Source organism: Anabas testudineus, chromosome 1 (assembly GCF_900324465.2).
Source record: "Anabas testudineus chromosome 1, fAnaTes1.2, whole genome shotgun sequence".
In the NCBI taxonomy this organism is placed as follows: domain Eukaryota; kingdom Metazoa; phylum Chordata; class Actinopteri; order Anabantiformes; family Anabantidae; genus Anabas; species Anabas testudineus.
Genome location: NC_046610.1, coordinates 24,665,789 through 24,689,071, shown reverse-complemented (window position 1 = coordinate 24,689,071; position 23,283 = coordinate 24,665,789). Strand labels below are relative to the sequence as shown.

The window sequence follows — 23,283 nt, the reverse complement described above, 5'->3', positions numbered from 1 at the left end:
GGACCTCACATATAGTGAGTCCATCTGCACTGGAATACAGGGCTCTGTCTTCCGAAACTCCCTGGACCTGACCCCACTTTTTAAAAAACATGTCATACATCTATCAGTGTCCTGTAACTTGAGGCAAAATGTTTTCTGTGGTGAAAGAAAACAAAAAAATAATTCATTTTCAGTTCACATACAAATTCATTCCTCTAATTCAGTAAATTGAAAGTGAACTGATTCCAGCGGGTTAACTGCAGTCTTATCAAAAATTCTTCACACTTGTCACATCATCTTAAAACAAACAAAGCAATAGTCTATTAGAGATGTGTATCAACGTAATTTATGGCATTGGGAATTCATTAGAGATGACATGCAACAAATGACTTTAGAAGGACACAGTGCAGAACAAATACTGCCATCTGTTAGGCATTTGCCCACTTTGCCCCTCTCTGTTACTGACTTCATATTACACAATAGTGAGTCAGCAAATAACGAGATTACTTGTGCTGTTGAAAACATCCTGTGTTTCTCGAGAACAGTGCTCGGATCCAGTGGAAGCTAAGCATTTCACATTTCCAGCTGCTACAACGCCAGTTTGTTTGGAAATCATAAAAGTAGAGCAGAGAAGAATTTGAAAACAGCAACAGCCATCATTGCTGAACACAGCTTAAAGAAACAGTTCAACATTTTGGGAAAAACAACAATTTTAATGATTAATTGATTAGTTACTTTTAAGAGTTTTGTTAGGTTTATTTAATGATTATTAATAAAAAACGCTTAAAAATATAATACTTCAAAACACTATATTTATAAGCTTTAAGTTATCTTACATATGAAAACAGTAGATTTGACTTCTGAAACTGGCACAACAGGATTCTCTGGGATTCACTCTGCTGGATTTTCTGGAGCAACATAAACACTCGGTCCTTTTGCAGTTCCAGTACAAGTGTAATGTTACAGAGTGAGACAGTTTAACTTAACCAACAAGTTACTCACAGAATTATTGTTAATTACTAACATTTGAATGTTTTTCTTTGTTTTTTTGCAGTAAAAAAGGAAATTATGCTGTCCAGATTCCAAGTTTATATCAAATTCTAGTGACAAAAAGGTATATGCCATAAAGACAACTGTCTTTATCTTAGCATCAGTGGTAAATTAATTATTTTTTTCCTGAATCCTATCATCCTATAGACAGATGAGCAGGCGACAGCCTTGTGTCTTCAGTTCAATGTAATGATTAGGATGTGATAATGAGGTGATAATTAAATATTATTAAATAAGAGCATTTGCCAAATGATAATACAGTATAATATTAGTGCAGTTCCAGTACAATTCACCAAGCCTTTTGATTTATTGGTTGCAACAATATATTTCTACCATATATAGCCAGCTAACTAGCATCAATTACATTCCAGTTAATCTATCGTTCTAGTATGCTTACTGCTTGTCACCAATTAACCTGGCATGGGTTAACTGTGAGGGAGCTAGAGTGCCTAGAGAGAACCTATGCAGACACAGGAAGAACATGCAAACTGCACGCAGAAAGGCACCTGGGCAACCAGTGGATTTGAACCTAGGTGCTTCTTACTATAAGGCGACAGTGTTGACCAGCGCCGCACATTGCAGTTAAATGAATCTAAAATAAATGTTAAATGATACACCAATTTTTGTGTTTGCAGCAAAGTTATAGTTGGTCTTATTGGCCAGTGCTTGGACCCGAGTCCAGCACCTGACTGCGGGCAGTTCTTGGATTTAGACCAGTAAAGAGTTGGTTCCACTATAGAATCAGTTATCCTACATGAGAGATAGTTGGCTGACTGTCAAAACACTATAAAGTAGTTTGAAATGCCTGGTGTGGTGGAACCAGGATATCTAGCATTTTTATGCAGTATATCCACCTAGGGCTGGGAGATATATCAAATTAATCCAACTAATTTGTTATTTTAAAAAATAAAATTGCCTAAATTGCTAAATGAAAATAATGCTTCCACTGCATTCACTCACTCACAAACAGCAGTCGTTCTCTGGAGTTACATTAGTAATGTAAGCTGTCCCCCAAATCATGTGTGAGATTTTCCACATTGAGTTGAAACTTTAGGGAGTCTCCTGCATGTTTGTAGCAGCTTGCAGACAGTCACAAATCATACTCAATATCACGGAAACTATTTTCTTCTTCTTGTCGTAGGCTGACCTATCACTTGCTTTTAAGCATGGGATTTACATTAAGAGAGTAACAACGTATCAATATAGTGTTGGAGACCTTCAGGGACAAAGTTTAAGTCATCTGTGTTTTGGAGGCATTCAGGCGGTTTTACTATGTTTATAATGTTAATTTGTAATAATTGCACATTTGGCCCTAGTTACTGGGGAACAGCACATAGTTTAGGCAATGACAGCTATATTTGCATCATGTTTCATGTTTAGTGATACAGACAAAATACAATATCCAGAACACTGAAAAGTGCCATATAGTCTAGCCCTACCTCCACCTGTAGTGAGGGTTTCCTGATATCATCAATTAGTCCAAACAGCAAATAATCCCTGATTCCTGGCTGTTGTTCCATCATGCAATTCCCAATCAAATCACAATTTAAGGTCACATTGTTTTTTAGGCACATGTTAAAAACAATATTCAACTGGTGGTAAAACATGTTTTTTAACATGAAATTTACAAATGATTTCAAGATACGACGAAGGAAATGCTTACCTGTCATTATTATATTACCTTTTCTGTGAACAATTTAAAATTAAAATTTTGTCATAGAATTAGACAAAATGCTTTAAGCTATCAGTAGCATACTGTATGTGACTGAGGAACAGCACCAAGAAAACACAATAAATACACTAATACACTACTTTTCTTTAACCTAATTCTAACATGCTTTACAGGTTTCACTGCCTCTAAATGTATATATGATGAATACGAAATCAAATGTGCAGAGGGCACCTCACTGGCCAAATGAGATCTTTTATAGTGGTTCCACAGTTTCCATTCATAGAAATATTGCACATGATATAAAACTGCCCAAGATGCAAGAACATTTAAAAGCTCTCTGGTTTCACCCACTTGATTCTTGCTTCTGACCTACTTCATGTTTCTTTAGGTTGTAGAACAGATCACTGGGTCAGTGGAGTGGCATCCAGCTGTGGATCTTAAAGATTTAGGATCTTTAAGATCCCTGAATGACAGAAAGGAGGTGAAAACACACACATGAGCGCGCACGCACACACACACACACACACAGACAAGATGGCTTATCTGTGGAAGCAATCAGCTTCCAAGAAATCAAATCACTTTGAAGAATGTGGATGTAATTGAATTTTTGGTGAGCTTTCTCTGTGGGGCTTCAGCAAACCAATTTGTTGCAGGAGAGCCATACAGTGACTAGGCATTTAGTCTAAAAATAACCTCACCATCAATATCAAGAGTCAACAAAATCACCTTGACCTTACTAAAAACCTTTTTAATATGGTACCAACAGAGGGGCCAGAACATATTAACTATGGTTTTGCACTGCAGTACTCCTACTCATTTCCCATATTTCCTTTTTCTTAAAAATCAAGACTAAGTATTCTTTTAGAATACTTAGATCCTATTGCTACATATGTTCTATTGCTACATAGAACATATGTAGTAATAGGATCACATTCCCCACCAACCACAAGCTATTTCCTGCATTTTCTCTTCAATAATTCATAGGAAATATAACTGATAGTTCCCATAATTTCCTTAGTCTACCTACAAAAAACCTTTAAACAAATTAGGTTCTAAGATGCATGTATTAGTTACTCACATGTGCCATGTTTTTGTTAGGCAGCTATGATGTAGCTAATGCCCTCTAAAAGCCTTATATTTCCTAAGATGGCTAATGACACTAAAATCCTTCATAGTAAGAAATGGATGAATAGTGTTATATTCAAACAAGCCAGCTGGGTTGTGTCCTATTGGCCCAGGCCACTGAATTTGCATGATGGATACAGCAATACAGGTCCAGGCTTTTCTATGAGTTTATGTTTTTTACTCTATATTCTGTTTAATTGTATGTGTGGTGTCACATTGAAGTATTACAGCCTTCTTTAACCACTTAAGTTTCAGCAAATTAGACAAAAGATACAGTAAACCCAAAGCCCCTTGAAAGCACCCACCTGCAAAGGGAAAACCATTCTTCTTTGTTATAAAATTATCAAGGAAACTACTCGTGTAGCTACACCTACAACTTTAGTTATAGATGCAGAGGCAAATAATCCTTATAAACTTACTGACTGCCACAACAGTCCTTAAATGAATCTGTTTTAACATCTTAAGGAACTATAAGACAAATCTAAACCCCACCCTGGGATGTGAGGCACATCTACAACCAGAAGGAAAAGCCTTGACAGTTTTCTGAATCCACCCCAAAACAGAACCAATAGTAAGTCTGCAACCCACTGTGGGACAAGTACAACAAACCACACACTGACATCACATGGATAACAGACAAGACACAAGAGAGGGTTTAAGAGTCATCCGTCATGCAGCATGTCCCTACTTGGATTGTAAGGAGTGGTTTTATTAAGAGCAACAAGTTTAAAGACAGAAGACAGGAAAGGATATTGATAGAAAACAGGTTACTTACCCGACTTGCGCTTGGAGCCATAGTCTCTGAGGGAGAAGCAACACAAGAGGGACATGGTTAGTGATAAGCGGGAGCCGCTTGGTCAACAATGTAGCATGTGGTCACAGTGTGTGGTTCCGGTAACTCCTAAATGGCAAAAATTGTCAACTACATTCTCACAAAAACACATGCAATCAGCTTTAGCCCGATAACGAATGCATGTGTTTTAGGGAGAGAGAGCAAGACAGAGATTCAAGGATGGAGAGAGAGGGAGGGATGACTTTGGCCAGCTGCCCATACTCCCTGCAACACACACAAATTAGTCATGTGACTCTAAAGCGGCACCACCATCCTCTTCCTATACTCCTCACTCCCTCCCTCCCTTCTTCGCCCTGTTAGAGAGGAAGGCGACCTCTCCCCACATTTGAAAGAAGGATCAGTTTGAAATGCCTTGCTTAATGGATTCTAATGGGATTATGGTTAAGGCTAAGATACAGATGGGGGGGGGGGGGTGACACAGAGTTGTGCATGAGGTTTGCTTGTATCCATCTGCCCTTCTCAGTTCTGACTTTTGGACTCTGGCAGCATGGAAGTTGGGCTAAAAAAGTCAGACAAAGGGAGATCAGGTGAAGAGAGAAAGTGCTATTTATACAGCTGACAATCTGTCCATCTTCTTCCCCTATTATACCCTCCTTTTCTTCCTCTCTCCTTCTGTTCTTTGTCTCTTGCACACAATCATTATGTCCTTTTCGGTTCTCCAAACGGTTAATCAAATCCTACATCTAACCTCAAATTTAGCCACGTCATCCTGCTGCAGTACAGCTGAAAGTCAGACACAGGCAGGGCAATAAAACTAAGGCACAATGCTGTAGTGAAGAGCTTATTCCCACAAGAACCTTCTCTCCCATGTGAAAATACTTTCTTTCATTTAAAAATAACCACCATACAGGCATATCAACTTCTAGACAGAGACCAGAAGGTGAAGTGCTTTCTTAATAACCGATGAGGAGTTGCATCTGATGGCAGTCAGTCAGATGCAATTTCAGGATAAAAGTGGGATTTGTTTGAGATAAGTAAGTGTATGTAGGCACATCTGTGTTTGAATCCGTAAATGTGTGTGCGCAAGCAAGACAGTGGATTTAAATGATAGTGGTTGTTCTACTAAGATTCAGGATCAACGATCGAGTGAAGAGTGCATCCTTGATTGGGACAGTTGACCTCAATGGCCTCTGAGAGCCAGCGCATTACAATAATGAACAACCTCTCATCTTGCCAGGTATGATGCAGAGCAAATAGGCCTGGATGATTACACTTCAGTGCCAGGAGAGTGGAAACTGCTCAGGGCAGCATAGCCGGCGGTTAAGGCAGTGCCCTCTCACAGCATGAGGTTAATGAAAACCACCACTTGCTCTCACTGTGACCGCTCTCAAGCTATTAAAGAGACACAGATGCCTATGGTAGCTGTGCGCATACAGTAGATACCCACACCCTCTCCTGTTGAGCACTTGTGTACAGTATCTGTAAGGACAGAGACAGTACATGTGCAAAAGCCATGTCTTATTTACGACACAACAGCTCCAACTCTTTGGTGTTGCTGTTCTTGTCCTAGCTCTCTTTTTTTTATCCCTTCATCCACTGCCCTGCCATCTGACACATCTGTCTCTTCTTTGTGACCAGCCACAGTAGATGAATAAAGCCTTTATACCGACTTCTCCACCAAGATCGATGTGTGCTAGCAACCAGAATATGCTTCATTGTCACCAAAGTGGGACAGAGAGAGAGCAGAACTTGACCTCTTGTCTCATCCCATATATCTTGAGCCACATTGAAAACATGACCTCTAATATGTATAATATGTGGAATGGATAATATTTCAGCCAGCAATGTGTTGTACTGCGGAGTGCCTGCATGTGTCTCAGTGGAAACTATGCTGCGGACAGCCTCAGAGTTGGCAGGATATTTGCCAGGATGTTTGCCCTTCTTGCTCTAGTTTTGCCGCAGTGGCATTAAAGATGCTGATATCCTCTGTTAGGATTCAAGTGAATGTTTTACATCACCAGGAAATTTTTACTGCTGTGGTCACATTTCCATTTGCTCTTCTCTTAAGCTTCTGCCTTCTGCATGTAAAAATACTTGTCAAACATTAGGTGAGCTAAAGTTTAAATATAATTATGTATTAAATATAAAATTATTTATTTTTAGGGGGCAACCTAATTTGAACACATCGAAGTCTACCTTAAACAGAAATCCCCTATGCTCCTGGTAATGAATTTTATCTCCAAACATTAGATGCCACTGTATCACTCCAGGTTCAGTCCTGTAATCAATGTTTTTGTTCCGGTGCAACCCAATTTAAGACAGGGCAGCAGGGATTCAGGTCATCTGGTCAACAGGCCTCTGACAGCTTTTACAACTCGCAGACTGAGCAGCTAGCACTGTTTGCCCCTTTATAAATCTGAATGTCTGCTTGGTTTACTAACACCAATAAACACTCAGAAGAACAGTTTTTCCTGCTGTACAGAAATTGTACAAATTAATAAAAAAAATGCTTAGCTAACTAAAATACACATGACCCAATGTATAAAAAACTGCCTCAGCCAAACTGCACAAACTGCAAACGTAGCTCTCTATGCATTCTGGATGCCTGCTGGGTTAATTGAACAAGCTAACGGTAAATGATCTCCAGAGTGACAATACAATATGTGTAAGTGAGGGACCTGGAAATGGCTGGTTGTTACTTATCAAGGAGGTGAGGACAGGGGCCAATGAATGAGTTTTGTTTGGAGGAAAACAGCAGCAGCATGAAAAGTACTTTGCTGCAGTCAACTCCCAGGGTGCCTGTTAAGCTATTCATGCTGTGCATGGTTTGAAAGGCAAACATGACCTCGAAGCTCTATAAACAAGTCCCAATCAGGAGAAAGGCAGAGGTGTAAGCAGTATCTGGTCCAACTGTAAATGTCTACACAAAACACTTAGCGTTTAAGAGAAGGCCTAAACCAGTGATGTGCTGTGTTTGATTCTCTGGGGTTAATGGTTCTTGATAAATGATCAGATGATCAGCTGTTGAGGTCCTTTGCTTTTTCTGACACATAAGATGACTGCTCATTGGATTAATGCCATGTGCCTTGTCATGCAAAGTAGGTCAAGGTAAAGTTGGGTGGTTGTTACGCATTAAGCATTCAACGTGTTTTTTAGAACATCAACTGCATTAAACCCAAGCATTAAACCACTGAAACTGCACAGATGGCAACTGTAAGAGCCTTTATCATAGTATTAACTAGCTAACTTCAATAGCAGCAAATAATTATCTACATTAACCCATTTTTGAGGCAGAAATAACCTTATTTTTGTACATTCAACATTGCAGGGAGAAATTCCAGTGGGAGTGCAGTGGGTTATTTTTGGCTTTACTTTTTAGAGGTACATTTTTGAAGGCATCTGCAAAGCATTAAGGCACAAAGGAGGGGCAAAGTGGGGCAAAACACAGAGAGAAAGTGGGAGAATGACGAGGGAGAACTGAAACAGCGAGTCCAGACTCAATCCAATGACCCGAAGCCCTGAGACTGAAATCAAACTCTTCCCTCGAGGGCTGAGCAACCAGCTCTGGCTGCCAACTCTTTTCCTAAATCTCCTATAGGTATAAAGACGAGGAAGCGAGAGGCTAAAGGCGGCAAGTAGAACACATACTGTACTGGTGAAGAAGGGTGTTTTATATGGGTACGTTTTGCAGGAAGTAAAGAAATGCTACTGTTGTGGTGACATTGGAGTTTAAGTACTTAAGTAGACTTACAATGTGAAGCACTTGCAGAGATTTGGAGGCAGTAAAGAAAGAAATGCTTGATGTACTATCCAAGTAAGTAAGCTAGAATGAACCACAGTGTCTGGAGTGATGCCACTAGGACAATACACCTGTGATACACAAAATCTGTTTGCCTCTGTTTCAGAAATTCAGTAAAAAATAATAATAATTTGTGTTGGCAGATTTTTTCATGGGCCGATGATGACTATTCATGCACAAACATCCTATTAAAAACAAATGTTATTTTGACAGCAGCAAAATTTCAGACACTTAGTGTGACGCATGAACTAAGTGACTAAATGGCATCTATTTGTTAGTATGTGTATAAATCTGTCAGGCAGAGTAAAGAAAGGTATGCATATCCTCGACAAAAACATCAGCAGATGGGCCGGTTGCAGACATCGCAACACACACATACATTTTGTCACACTTTTCATCAGATACTGACGTTTCGTCACAGTGTATCCACTGGCTGCAGCTTCTTGAAGCAGGAGCCCTTCCATGCATGTCTTCTCAGTTCCAGTGGTCTGAGCTCTTGATGGTGATTGTCAAGCTGAAGCAGATGTGAGTATCCTGAGGCAGGCCATGTGGTGTCAGGGTGAGGCAGGTCAGCAGGGTGGTATTTTAAACCATTTGATAATGAATGAGTATAGTTAAGAATCTGGTTCGACTCAGCCAGGTCCTCAAATTCATGCAATCAGATGCATGAAAATGAGTAAATGACGCGTTTTGTCTAACATCACATGTTTCTCGACTGGTATAAACTGCACATTATTCCTAATCACTCTGAGTAGCATTGGATATTTGGACTTCATCAGAAATGCAGCTGTATTATTACACTTCAAGAGATTTGCACCTTAGCCTCTCTGCACCCCACACCCCAGTTCATCTCTGACCAAGTCCAGACTCAAGTACTAACCTTCCCATTCACAGACCTCCCTCAGGAGCCCCAGATTACCCTCAGTCATCCTCTGTATTTTAGTCACTGTGACCATAACAAGGATAAAGACCACTGCGGGTATTATCAGGTATTAAGGAATCAATTAACCTTAGCACTCGGATGTACACACAAGTGCAGACACTCTAATTGTGCACATACAGATATGTAGAAAAAACAGCTGTCATTAATTCAAAGCAAATAAACACAAAATGTTCCATCTCTACATTTGGGAGGATCACAGAGTTAGAGTCCAAAACTCCTAATGTATTTAAATTACTAGCAAATAGTATGGCAAGAAAAGCAGCAAAGCCACGCATGTGAGAAGTTGGCAGTCCGCTCGAAAAATAACTGAAACGATCGATCCGTGATCAAACTATTGCAGAAAATTTAATTGAACAATTGCTTTGGCTTATTCAGTAAAAGCTTGTGCACAGGTTGTTTAAAATTTATTTTTTGCTTACATGTTAAACTGAAATACAATGTGGTTCCTCTCTGCTAGGTAAGTGTCACTGCAAATGTTATACATCTTGTTCTTTCATGCAATAAATATGATTTCCAATTTGAACTCCTGTTTCACCATCAGCCTACATACAGATCCTAAATCATGTTAACTTGCTGCTGAGCTCCAGATAACCTCATAGGGTAATTTGGGATGGTGAGAGGAGCCTCTGTCTGGGGGTGTTCACATGTCAACCTATGATGCATACATACAGATAAGACAACTGGTGAAGAGCTTTTTAAAAGAAAAATAGAGGTGACAGAAGTGAGTACACTTTTGCTCCAATATTCTACACTCACAAACACATTATCACCCACTTATTCCTAATTAGCTGCAGAACTGGAAAATATGTTGTCACCCCCATCACCAGGGATAACTCTGCCACTTAAGCAGCCTCCTGTTGAGAGCCTAAACGCTGACCAATCACATGAGTTCACCACTTATCCCACAAATAATCTGATAATCTTGCAGCATCTCTCTCTCTCTTGGGCACAATCCAAGGTCGATCCTTATTGTTATTCACAGTAGAGGGTTGAGGGGGGAGTGGGGGGTGATGAATGATAATAACATCACCCATGTGCACCGGTGAATACTGTCATCATAGCTGAAATGCAGCATGCGCATATTAATAGAGAAATTTGTCAATGCTATGGTCTGCAGAGGACAGATAATGCCATTTAGTCTGATAGTTATATGATGGCCTACCATGAGCCCAGACAGAAAAAACAAATCACAGCCCATGTCCGATGCAAATTGACTTGCTAAAAATGCAAAATGTGGGTTAAAATAGTGTTAAGTAAGAGAAGAAAAAAAAAACATGTTTCACAAAAAGGAAAAAGAGATGGATATTGGGGGGGGGGGGGGGGGGGGGGGGTGAAAAATTAATCTAGTAAAAAGAGATCTCATACGGGAAGAACAAAGGGCCAAAATGGACATAAATATAGAATGAAGGTCCAACATATGCAAAAGTGTATGACTAGACAGTGGAAATATTTATAGAGGAATTGAAAACCTGGGGAAATGAGACTGGACCAGGGGCAGAACTGGATACAACAGCTGATGTTGCAGAAAATATCAGTCTGTACTGTGAGGTACGCCACCATGTGGAGAGTCACTGGAGACTAGAATATACATGGAGCTGGGTGGACAGCTGCATTTCCCAATCTGCATGTGAGTACATGCTCCAAAATGTACTTTAGAGACAACAGTACACCACTACGAAACTGGCCTCTTGGGGCACTTTAAGTATTTCAAACACTTTTAAACCTGATGCTGCTGATAACATGAATGCAAAAGTCATTGCATTCATGTATTGCATTGTTGATTCCAAAAATATTCAGAATTTAAGTTTATATCATGTAAAGATTCAAGGAGAGAGACACTTCAATAACCTAAGTAATAATAGCAGATAGTCAACATGAGCATTTAATCTAGTCTAGTCTAGTCTAGTCACCAACTGACCATTTAGTAAGAAAGAGGAGGAAAGTATGTTGGGAGCTAAACCTCAACTGTTTAAAAGGGGAAAGTATTTGTTATGAACTTTCAAAGGTGAAAGATATGACAAAGGACATTTCCTACTAATTAACCTCAAAGATCTGTGTTATAGAGACATGGTTTAAATGAAAAGAAAAACAACAGCTGGTAAAGGTGAAGCTGACTTAAACCACTTCATGTACTGACAGCTGCTTAATTCATAATAATAGATCATGAATCATTAATTGATTCTACATCTGCAAAGCAACTAAAGCTGTCAAATAAATGTTGTGGAGTAAAAGTGACATTAACTTTAAGCGCTTCAAATTTGTACAACATGCAACTGTAGCTAGCGCTGGTATGACGATCTAGACATGAACAAATAAAGCTAAGCAAAGTCTTCCTAAAGTTCTTCTTTAAACCGAGACACTAAGATCAGAAAAAAATCTGCAAATCTGCAGATCAAGTACTCCTTATAGTCTACTCTAGATTAATCTCACGGCTGCTTCTGTGTGCTGCACAACCCCAAATTTGGAACCACTGGACTAGAGGCTGTGACAAAACAAAGAGGCTGCTCTGGGAGTAACACACTGGGCAGTTCCCAAGCTGAATCTACAAGTGTATAAATATGTTCTGTGTGTTTTGACACAAAAAATGTCATAAAGCAGCTATGATGAAGTCTGTTCTTTGATATCAGGGATTTTTTTGTACCACAGGAGAGAAATTTCAGTGTTTTCATCCTGCAGTACATTTGAGAGCATCATAAAGCAAAACAAAAACACCACAGATCCAGATCAAGACCATTCAAAATACATTAAACATCAAGGGTGCTGGGCTTCAAAAAGGAGCAACCTATTGCACAAGAGTGACATCAGCTCAGAGTCCAACACACAGAGGTGCAGTGCTTCACTTCACAGGCAGGGGTCACTCAAGCAAACACTGAGAGGACATGGTTGATGGCATCTGCTCAGGATTTGTGTTTTCTGAGCTTTGATAGGAATGATTCTAGTAATGCACAGTAAGGAATGCAGCTCCTTTTTCTTAACAAATCAGTCCGAAAATCCAATCTTACATAGCAGAGCAGGCACATGGTACTGGAAGGACGGTTAGTGCACTATTCCTTTGCCTGCTTTTGACCTCCTCACCTCTCTAAGGATTTCTCCCACATCCCTCTCTATTTATCACACTCACACACAGTGTAGCCCTCCCATAAGCTATTACTGTTGCAAGCTGAGCCCCACCTTGACAACACCCTGTGTGTGAGGAGGAGAGCACAAGTGAGTCAGACAGCACGATGTTTTGTTGGGTGGGAGGGTTGACTGAGTGCATCTGTGTAAAATGACGGCCGGAATAAAAAGACAGATAAGTGAAGAGGCAGACAGGAGGTGCAGTGACAAAACCTGAAAATAAAAAAACATGCCATACACTGCGTGAAAAACTCCTTTAGGATTATAACTGAATGAAGTTCACACATGAATGGCTATACACACACATAAACACACTCACAAGATGTCCCACAAGCCACACGCTCGACTGACCACTCCTCACTTCTCTGACATGCCTAAAGTGTTTAACCCCATTGACACTGGTGCTGTACGGTGTCCAATGAGTGCTATTGATCCTAATAGTGAGGGAAGCGGAGCAGCTTATCCATTAAGGTTGAGTGAGTCTGTTGCTCATCTCCTACTTGCAGCAGACAGAATGAAACAAACAGATGACCAGGAGGAGAAAGATGGCAAAGGGAGGCAGGGAGGGAAGGTGGAGAGAGGGAGGGATGCTTCATAACTTTTGGACAAAAGGGCGAGGGGGAGTGAGTATGAGATGGGAAGAGAAGGAAGATAAAGAGAGAAAAAAGACATAAGAGGCCACAGTCTCCTGTCACTTTTATTCTGCAGAAAGGAACAACCAATGAACCCTGATCACAGGACTATATATACAGGCATAGAGTGAGCAGCATCTACAGATCTCTGCATGTGTCTACGCTGGAGGTGTTCAGATACAGTACAACATGTAGGTCACTTGTGTTTGAAAGCACTTAGAGCCTAATCCACAATAACTGTGGTACACTTGAAGCATAAAAATATGCTTTGGGCATCAGTTACATGCATAGAGCATGAGTGGAACCTGAGCCGATACAAAGGCTGTGTCGACACTTGGGTTGATTGACTGGTCGATTAAAATAGTAGTGTATCTGTTCAATCAGATGCACATGAGGCAGGGAACTGAAAAACCCAGCTGAAAAGCTTTGAGTGTATACAAGCTCTTAGAGGCCTACTGCTGAGGCTGCAGGAGCTCCAGTATCTAATGTAAGCAGGTGGCTGACCACTGAAAGCTGAGTGGTCAGAAATCACAACAACGTCAAACAGAATTTAAAAGAAATCTAGACTGGTGCCACATGAGTGTGTGAGCAGCATTAAGGACAAATCCAGAGATGCTTTGCTAAGGCAGATGGAGAGTTATAGTAGCCAAGACTGGACAAAATCAAAATGCATCAGCGCATGCCAGTTTGAGACAATACTTGAGACACAGTGTTTCTTTGCAGAAAGAAAGGAACAAAGTCATCTGATTAACATGTAGTCAAGAGGCAACTCCTGGTCAATACTGACATCTAGATTTTGTAAGGAAGATTTATCAAAAGAGAAAAAAGAGGGGTAAGACACTGAGGACACTGACACAGTTGTACCAGAAGATACCATTGTGTGGCCAAGGGAACGTGCAGAACTGGATGGGATGCAGGATATAATCTTGTGGTACACCTCAACACAGACATTCATATGAGGATGTGGGAACCACTCCAGGGCGGACCCAGACATATCCACCCGCTGCCTGATCATACTATACATATAACAATTAGGGTTACAGCTGCATTTGAGTCAGGTCGGCAAATGGTGAGGATGGAAACAGTTACCGCACAAATGACTGTTGTGCAAGATGGTGGCCATCAACTTTGTTGTTGTGTTGTTGCTGCTACTAAAGCCAAACCTACCTCATCACCTTAGCTATCGGGGTATTCCTGAATTAGCTCCATATTTCTGGTTGAAACAATATTCATACAAGTTAAATTAAGATAAGAAACATACAAACGGTATATCAATCTATTTTATGTGTTATGTATTTAATATCTGTCTTTCACTGCCAGCAGTGGTGGCTTTGTAGCCCTTTTGAAACCAGTTATGTGCAATTGATTCTGCCAAATGGAAGTTATTGTAACCATCAGAAGTTCTCCAACTTTACATTTAGTGGGTTAACATTTCCCACTCAGCTTCTTATAATAACAGTTCAAACAATATGACATAAACTAAGCATATGCATAAACAGATATGTTCCACAATTGAGAACCTTGTAAATATCAATCTGTCCCTCACAACCACACACACATAGAAATCATGAAATGTCTTTTGATTAGGCTACCTTATTGCCCAAAGGTTTCAAAGCTTCAACATTCCCAAAGCTTTTCTCACATTACAGTGAATCAAGAAATCATTTTAGAGGGATAATCAAAGACAGCTGCAGGCTGGGTAGGTTTACACATGGATGAATAAAAGTGTTCTTATTATGTTTGCCCTCCACGTTGCAGGAAAGATCAAATCTTTCTATGTCTTTAAGAGACATCAAGTAATGTAGATGAGAATACAGAGCCACAGCTCCCTATAGTAGTTTTCTACTTTTTCTTGTTCTGCTGTGATTCTAAGTGGACAAGAATTGGATGTAATTCACCTGCTTTCAAATTAGCACTTAATAGCAAATTATACCAAGTCATAAAAATGATGCCCCATTATGCAAACTTCAACTATTTATAAATTATCAAAGCCTTTAGGCAGCACATGCATTTAAAGATGTTAACAAGACACTATCACTAAGATTCACTAAAGGTGCTGAAAAAACAACATTCAACATCCACCACACACACAAACCATGATGGATTGTCAGTATTCTTCAGTAGTTCATCCTTTTCTTCCTCTGCAGCATTTACGATAAGTTTGTGCTTGAACATTAATAACCCACACACCACTAACACACATACTTCCATACTTTAAATCCATGGCCAATCTCATTCCTGAACACACTCCCCGATGATTCATTTTCATTTAGATGATGCATTATGTGCAGGGAATGAAAGGAGCCCATCCAATTTAGTCATGACACAAGTAGAGTCCAATGGATTATCAAGTACTAGCAAGAAATCAGATCAGATACTAGCTCCATTTGATCTCAGGCTCACTGGTGTACAGCACTACTTTAGACTAAGGTGTCCCCTACGACACAGTTTGTGGGTTCAGTCAACTATTTCCAATTCACAGCCAGCCTGCAGCATTAACAGCAATTGTGGGAGAAGAGGGAGTAACAGTTCCTTCAGCAAATATATCTGCAGTTTAGACACTAAATTTGGGGGCTAATTATTTGAGGTATTTAGTTTTGTTATGAAGCTTTGAAAACTTGAATGTGATGTGTGTGGAAGTTCTGTTGAAGCTATCGTCACATTCTTACAACCCATAGGCCATGGAGGAAATGTCCCTGACGACATTCTTGATTGTCCTCTGTCCATTGTGAACATGCAAGACCTCTGATAGAATATTGTCATTGGGACTTCTAGTTTAAATAAAAGTTGTGGTCAAGTAAAAAAACCCTTTTAAGGAGGGAGATTTACCTTCTTTGCCTGATAGTCAGTATCTCACAAGATATATGGCTTAATCTACAAGATTATGCATAAAACTTTCTTTATGCATCAAAATCAAATACTGCTACAACTGAGAAAGACAGTGGGAGAAAGAAAGAGTTTTTTATTTAAGCACTGAAAAAATAAAGGGCATAAGTCAAATGAGTGGCACTAGAAGAGACAGTAGGGCAGTAAAAGAGAGATGAGAAAGCATGGAAGATGAAAAGCTGTGTGGGAACGGAGGAAATGAAAGCTGTTGATCAAAAAATGATTGCGGTGGCATTGGTGTTTGTAATCTAGAGCTGTCGTGTCAATTAAATGTACCTCAATTTATGAGGACAAGTTAGGCGTGAAGAATTAGAAAAGGGAGGAAGAGTGGTAGAGAAACTCTATTACGCTGTGCTGAAAAACACTGGCAGGCACGGGTCACTAAATCCTGCCTGTTTCGCTGCTTTTCTTTCATTCAAGAGGGAAATGTGAGGAGAGATCCTAAGAAAAGTAATACAAGTAATAAAGATGTAGCCTGGGTCTAACAAGAGTACTGGGTTGCAGCACCTCCGGTTAAGTTGTGTCTGTGCATACAGGAACAGGTTACAAATGAATAGTGCGATACTGGCATTTGGGTTTGGCGAGGGGAGCATGTTCTCTAATTAAAAACTACCCAAAGGGGCTATCTCCTGCTATGAAACAAGTGATTCTCCTCCTCCCACTCTCACATCCATCAACTCCTCACTGTGCTCCGCCCCACCACCACCCTCCCTTCGCCTGGCGTGGTAGGAGGTTTTAACAAACTCTGAGAGAAAGAGCTGATTTGGGAATAGAGTAGGAAGTGAGAAGAGACAGAGAGTTAATGAGCTTAGCCACTGTACAATTAGGCATTGTTCAAACAATCACATGTAAAAGATGCTGAAATCTTGAAATCGCTCATGTGTGGTGTGTGTGTCTCAGCTACACCTGAGTTATTGAGAATAACATTATCAACTGTCAGATGTGACGTTCACAGTTAGCAAAACTGTGTTCAGTTTAACTGCAAAGAAACAGCTGTGTTCATAGGGAGCGCAACACAAAGCAGCCAGTAGGCTAATCTATGTCTACAATACAACTGAAAAGATTGGGGCCTAGAAATGTCTCTGTTTTTAAAGAAAAGCAGATTTTATAAGATCAAATTTATCCGAAATACAGTGTAGATATGTTGTAAATGACTATCTACCAACAAACAGCTGTTGTTATTGCAAGATCTACATGGACGTATAGAGGCACATGACCAGCCAGCATTAGTATATTAGTTCAACATTAGGCAGGTTGCATTTGCTATTGTAATTTTATCAATTTAAAAGACTAATTGATCATTATATGATGCAGAAAATCTGTACAAGAAAATTACTAAGTGACATCAGACCTTTGAACAATGGTTTGCATGTGTTTTGGTGTTTATTCTGTGCAGTGTACCTAACACTTACTCCACAGGAGGATTGATGTCCTCAGCTTTCGTCTCAAAGAAGCGCAGCACCTCCTCGCTCTGAGAAATCTGAGGAGGGAGTCGCACTAGCGCCTACGGAGAGAGAGACAAAGACATTGGAGGTTAAAGAGACAGCTTTTTTTGACCTATTTAAGTATCTTAAAGCTGCACTGATCAATTGTAAAATGTTATGTATTATACAAGAGTTTAGTTTTAAAAAAGGGTCAGTCAAAGTGACAAACTCACAGAATGTAAGCTGATGGGAAACTCTGCACTTCCCCTTCCCCTTCCCACTTTTGTTACAAAGCATTTTCAGTGTCTTTAAGGTATTTTTCTGATTTGTTCCTACCCACTCTCAACAATCTCTCTCTCTTTTCTAGGTGACGAATGCTGTTCTCTGGTAAACCCGTGTTACCTGTGCGCCACTTGCCCAGCACCATAAAACACATAAGAGTTAACAACTTGTTGGTAAACAGCTGAGCTAAAGTTAAACAGTGTGCCTGGAAAATCAGTCCAAAACAAAGATTAAGAGCGGGTGAAACGCTGGTCCTTGAGAGCCACTGTCTTGCTTGTTTTCCAACTATCCATTTACTCATCACTGTTAATTAACTGGATGAAGTGTGTTCAGCCAATCAGAAGACGTGAGTGCAGGGATGATGTGGGGAGTGCAAAGAGTAAATGTTCATTTTATCTGCTTCAGCTGAACTGCTTTGGCTGGCCCCACTACTTGATTGGCATTTTAACTTGAAAGTCATGGCTACTCAATAGTCAAGCAATTTTCCCTAATCATTCAGCTCTGCCAGTCCTATTTGTAGTCACCCAATATATCACACAATTGCCATTTTCTGGTGTGCACATTTATAGTGCATTTAAACATACAGTACAAAGTAATTGGCAGTAGCTGGGCTCTGAAGCTGTAGGGGTGTGTTTTGAGTTGAGCATGATACATCCTCTGCCCTGCCTGCATAGTTGCTTCCTCACATACAGTACTGTCTTGGGCCATCATTAGATTTGTTGTTTGGTAATGCTATTATGGCAATATATTTAGTTATTCATATTATTTCTTAGTCTCTTTATTAGAATACAAGTAGAAAATATAGGTATTTAGCAGCTTCATCCAAATGCCAAGTTATTCCTTTCATAGTCTGAAGGGTCTTGATCAGGAATGGTCTTTCTGGAAGCCAAAAACAGCAATTAACATTTATGGTCATCACAGCATTGCTAAAAAACAAATATAAGACTGGCTTAAGACTTTTGCACGGTACTGTATCAGTGACCACTAGATTCAGGAACAATGATGACAACTTGGTTTTTCAAGTCTTTTTTTTTGTCCTCCCTAACTTCTTATGCTTAACATTTTAAAAACACATCATAAATAATAAGTTAAGTGTGACTACACCTTTAAATTCTTCCTCCTTTTAGTTAATAACTCCTTCACATTACATACAGGTTTCTAATGGAGTCTAGGTGATCGTGGTTGGCTCTCACCCGCCTGTATGTGAACTGTGTCCGAGCATATTTACATTAAACTGAGATTTTCTTGACTTCCCACTGTGGCCAAGCTGGATCTCCTTTGAACCTGTCGTACTCTGCGGGAGGAAATTGGCTCTGCATTGAAAACGCACGGCAGCTGTAACTGGCCCAGCCATTTGAACATTTGAATCAATATGCTCGAATGCCCACTTACAATGTTCTTGAATGCTAATATTTCCCCTTGTCTGCTCAGTGTGTAAATAGGTAGCTGTTTGCAAACCCATTCACCTCTACTGCAATGGTATAAGGTGATAATATTCTAAAGTTTTATTTACAAGTTGTTCCACTGTTGTTAAGGTGGCAAGCTGTAAACAAAAATATCAAGAGGCAGCTTTAATGCTCTTTTTATGTACGTACATTGACAAAGCCCTATTGTAGTCAAAGAAGGGGTCAGATGTCTAACCATCTATATTAAATGATCTGGCTGGATCCCACCAAAAGTTTACCAAAAGGAGCTAAACAGTAAAACTGAACAGACTGCAACCGAACATGTACAACATAAGCCTTCTATTCAAATTGACAGGTCCATGCTACCTTCGTATGTTGTTTACCTATATTATTGAAAGATCCTTGTGACTGTGATTAAAGAGGCCTTATCTCACTGTGTACCCACAGCTGGCTACATGGAGTATGCATCTTCATATCTCCAGAGAACAGATCCCTTGAGAACCCTGAGTAATTACTCTTCCTCTCTGTTGTTTGCGTCCCAAACAGGATATAGGAAGTAAACAGTGTGGCACACGCCACATTGCTGGGTTAAAAATTAGGCTCACTATAGCAACTGTAAACATTAGAGTGCTTTAGGTTATTTGTGTAATGAAGCAGCTTGTTCTCTTTTTATAAAGCGCTGTTTGTGCTGAGCTAAGGAGTTCATTGGAGATGTGTATAATTGTTTCGGTTTTTAAACTTTTGGTCCCAATTACAGCGCTGATACCGTAGCTAACCTTTCTTAATAGAGGCCAACAATACTGCCATATAAATGTGTGTACAAACGCAAACATCAGAGCCCAAATCTGGCGTAATGCAGCCTATCCCCACTGCTAGTGAGGATTTGTGCCAAAAGGAAGGAAGGAAGTGAGGAGGGCATGACGAAGGGAAGGATCTGGATCTAGCATAAATAAAAAACTATCATAGAGAACAGGAAGTGTTAAGAAAACTCTCCCTTGAAGTAGAGAATAATAAAAGCCTATTCAACTGGAGAAGGAAAAGATCATTACGTATCCCCACCAACTCACGTCTGTCACAGCCTCAGAAAGCATCTTAGACTACTGCTAATAGATGGCTCCTCATAGTGACTGTTCTCTGGAAACTCATCCACAACCACAGCCCTGTCTTGTGTCCCATGTTTAAAGCATGTGAACAGAACAAATAGGCTTTGAACCCTGACTCTGCACATGCCGGGGAACATTCCCCAGAGTAAGATCGGGGAACTGAAGGATGTTTACAGTGAGGCTGTCTTTACCCTGCAGTAGTCGTCGATAAAACGCAGCCGCTTCATGGCCACATCTCGCACATGACTTCTCCGGAACAGGATTTTGCCTGGAAGAGAGGATAAAGAAGGAAATTAAATAGGAGGATAGTGAGAAAGTGAAAGCAAACACAGGAAAGGAGTGAGGAAAGATGTGTGCACACATCCCTCCCAAAGAAAATACAACAAATTGAATAAGATCTTGCTGCGTGTAATCCCGATGCCTGCCAGGAGATGTCACTAATATACGGCACTGGTCCTCCACAGCTCAGCCAATCTAAGTCCCACACTCAAGGACCCAGCTGTCCCCAAATGGATCCCATGACCTCTGTCTGTGACATGTCTTTATAAATAACACACAGGATTTATACACACATGCTTTATGCATTGCAGTTCCTCTCTTCTCAGCCCACTCACAAAGACCCCAGCCCCCTACAATCTAAATGTATGCACTTCATCCTGTTTCAGTGATCTTTCATGCTGTATTTAAGAAGCTGTGCTAAAGGAACAGGTATATAAACACATCATAGCGCACATAGTGGCTGGACTATGTTATCATACAGTAAATATACTATGCTATTAGCACAATAGCATTATCCACCATGTAACCATGTGTAATGCAGATCTTGATTATATACAATGAAGGTTTGATTAAACCGAAGTATAGGACCACATGGTGACTGGTCTACCAGGTGTCTGTACTAACTAACTACTAATACACTTTAGGACTTCTGCAGATGACAGGATTCAGTGTTGTACTAAAAGTCAGAGGTGTACAGGGTGAAGAGAAAAGGTGAGAGGACAGTCCCCTGTGGGGCTCCTGTGCTGCTCACCTGCTCAGACTCACAACCTCACAGCCATACAAACTGTGAAATGTCTGGCAGGGAGTCAGTAATCCAGGAATCTGTGGAGGAGTCAACCTGCTTCTTTAGGAGTTTCTCTCTCAGCAGGACAGGCTGGTTTGTATAAGAGGCACTGGAGAAGTCAAGAAACATGATCCTCACAGTGCTGCCTGCTCTGTCCAGGTGTGAGAGAGCTCTCTGGAGCTAGGTATATGATGGCATTATCTACTCCAACCTGGGGGCAATAGATGAACTGTAGTGGGTCTGCCTGAGGCCTCAAATGTGTCATGAACCACCTTGGTAAAGACAATTTGAGTAATGTTTTTACCAAATTAGAGTTAGGAGTTTCTGCCACTTCAGTACCTGATTTTCTATATTAATATTAAAGGAGTGTTCTTTGTAAAAAAAAAAATGGTCTTTTTTCAATTTGCCAAAGAAGCTGTCATTCTCAGATGATAAATGTTCTCTTAACACAAACAAAGGTGCAAGATCTTAGCCTAAAACAGTGTTAAATTGGCAAAACTGTGAAAGTAGCAGCTGATTGAATAAGCAAAGAAGTTAATGAATCTCACCACTCTTCAATGTTGGCTGTTGTACTTGACAGGTTTATATGTGAACCTATTTGAGGTTTTACACACAGTCTTTCATCAAAGCAAACAAAGGGCTGAACACTGACTTTTTAAGCCACTGAATATAATTTTTTAAAAATATTATTACTACTAAATACTCAGAGTTGAAATGCCACTGAAATGATTTACTTTCAAAACTATGTATTTGTACGTATGTTCGAATGCAACTTTATTCAATTTCAAATTCCAAGATTTTTTTTTTACTTGACAAATGTTTTTTACTTTTTGTCAGTTACTTTTATAACAAAATGTTTAAGGTATTTTAGCTTTTATTGCATACCTAAAAAGGAATTTATATTCCACACACACATATATACCACACTGTATTTCCTTTTACAATGTGCAATATTTATGGTCGGTAAAATTGAATGTAGCGGCACTGGCTTCATAGAAAAGACGTAGGTGGAAGTTTGGCTGGTTTCCAAATTTGTTTTGTTTGTGTGTGTCATCGAGAAAGAGAGAGACTCACAGGATGAGGAGGGCTTAAGGGGAGATGGAGAGCATTCACAGTAGATGCTGGAATGCTGTGGGCCAAGGGGCATAAACTGTGTTTTCCAAAATAAACAGTCGCAAATGTAAGGCGATGACTTACAGCAAGAGAGACGAGCATTTGTGGCCAGACTCAATTCAATGCAAGGAAACATACTGCATATCTGTGCATTGAAATGGTAAATTCATAATGCAGAACCAAAACCTCAGGTAGCTATATATAACCTACTAAAGCATTTAATGTTACAAAAACAAAACAAAGATACAGATGTGCACAACTGAGATCCGACAGTCAGAGATAAGGCCTTGTCAGCAGTAATGCTGTAACACACACATCTATACATAATACACACACACACACACAAGCAGGCATCGGTAACCAGCCCTTATTGACGCGCTGCGAGTGCCAGCCATACATTATTGATGTGGGAGCCTGTTCAGATAACTGGAGCTCAAGAGCGGGCTATTACCTGGGAGGAATGGGATGATCCTCTTCTTTGGGTCTTTCTGCCCTCCCTCAATTGGGAACTTGTCTAGTATCTGCATCTGTAGAAGAAAGACAAGGGAAAAAACGATTAAGTCTAAAATTTTAAGAAATAATGTTTATTTGTTTTTTTCCTGAGAGAATCCATAATATCATGTGTTACGTGTTAAAAGCAGCGCCAACTAGCTTTGCACAAAGGCAGCTAACCTGGCTACTCAAAACTAGGCAGACTTATGGTTTGTAAAATAATAATATATGGTAGCTAACTAGCTTAACTGCAGAAGATGTTCTGCCCATTCACAACGACGCTATTAAGCCACCAACCACAGACAAAGCCCACATAATTTCTTAGTATAAGTAGGCCACTGGCAAGCTGGCTGGCTAATAACGCACAACACATAAGTAAAACAAGTTAGTTTGCTTACCATTTG

At 40.0% G+C, this 23,283-nt stretch overlaps 1 protein-coding gene across 4 annotated transcripts in view; it reads right to left on the bottom strand.

Moving 5' to 3' along the window:
• The window catches only part of sh3pxd2aa (SH3 and PX domains 2Aa), an 83,517-nt gene that overhangs the window by 34,733 nt on the left and 25,501 nt on the right, over nucleotides 1-23,283 (bottom strand). For 2 of the 4 annotated variants that reach the window (XM_026360802.1, XM_026360803.1), the window contains exons 3-6: nucleotides 22,839-22,914; nucleotides 20,403-20,479; nucleotides 17,409-17,500; nucleotides 4,602-4,627 (exon numbers count right to left, since the gene is read on the bottom strand). In XM_026360802.1, the coding sequence (XP_026216587.1) occupies nucleotides 4,602-4,627; nucleotides 17,409-17,500; nucleotides 20,403-20,479; nucleotides 22,839-22,914 (271 nt within the window). Of the gene's footprint in view, nucleotides 1-4,601; nucleotides 4,628-8,827; nucleotides 8,916-17,408; nucleotides 17,501-20,402; nucleotides 20,480-22,838; nucleotides 22,915-23,283 lie in introns of those variants that run through there. The other 2 variants (XM_026360804.1, XM_026360805.1) reach the window with 1 other exon arrangement.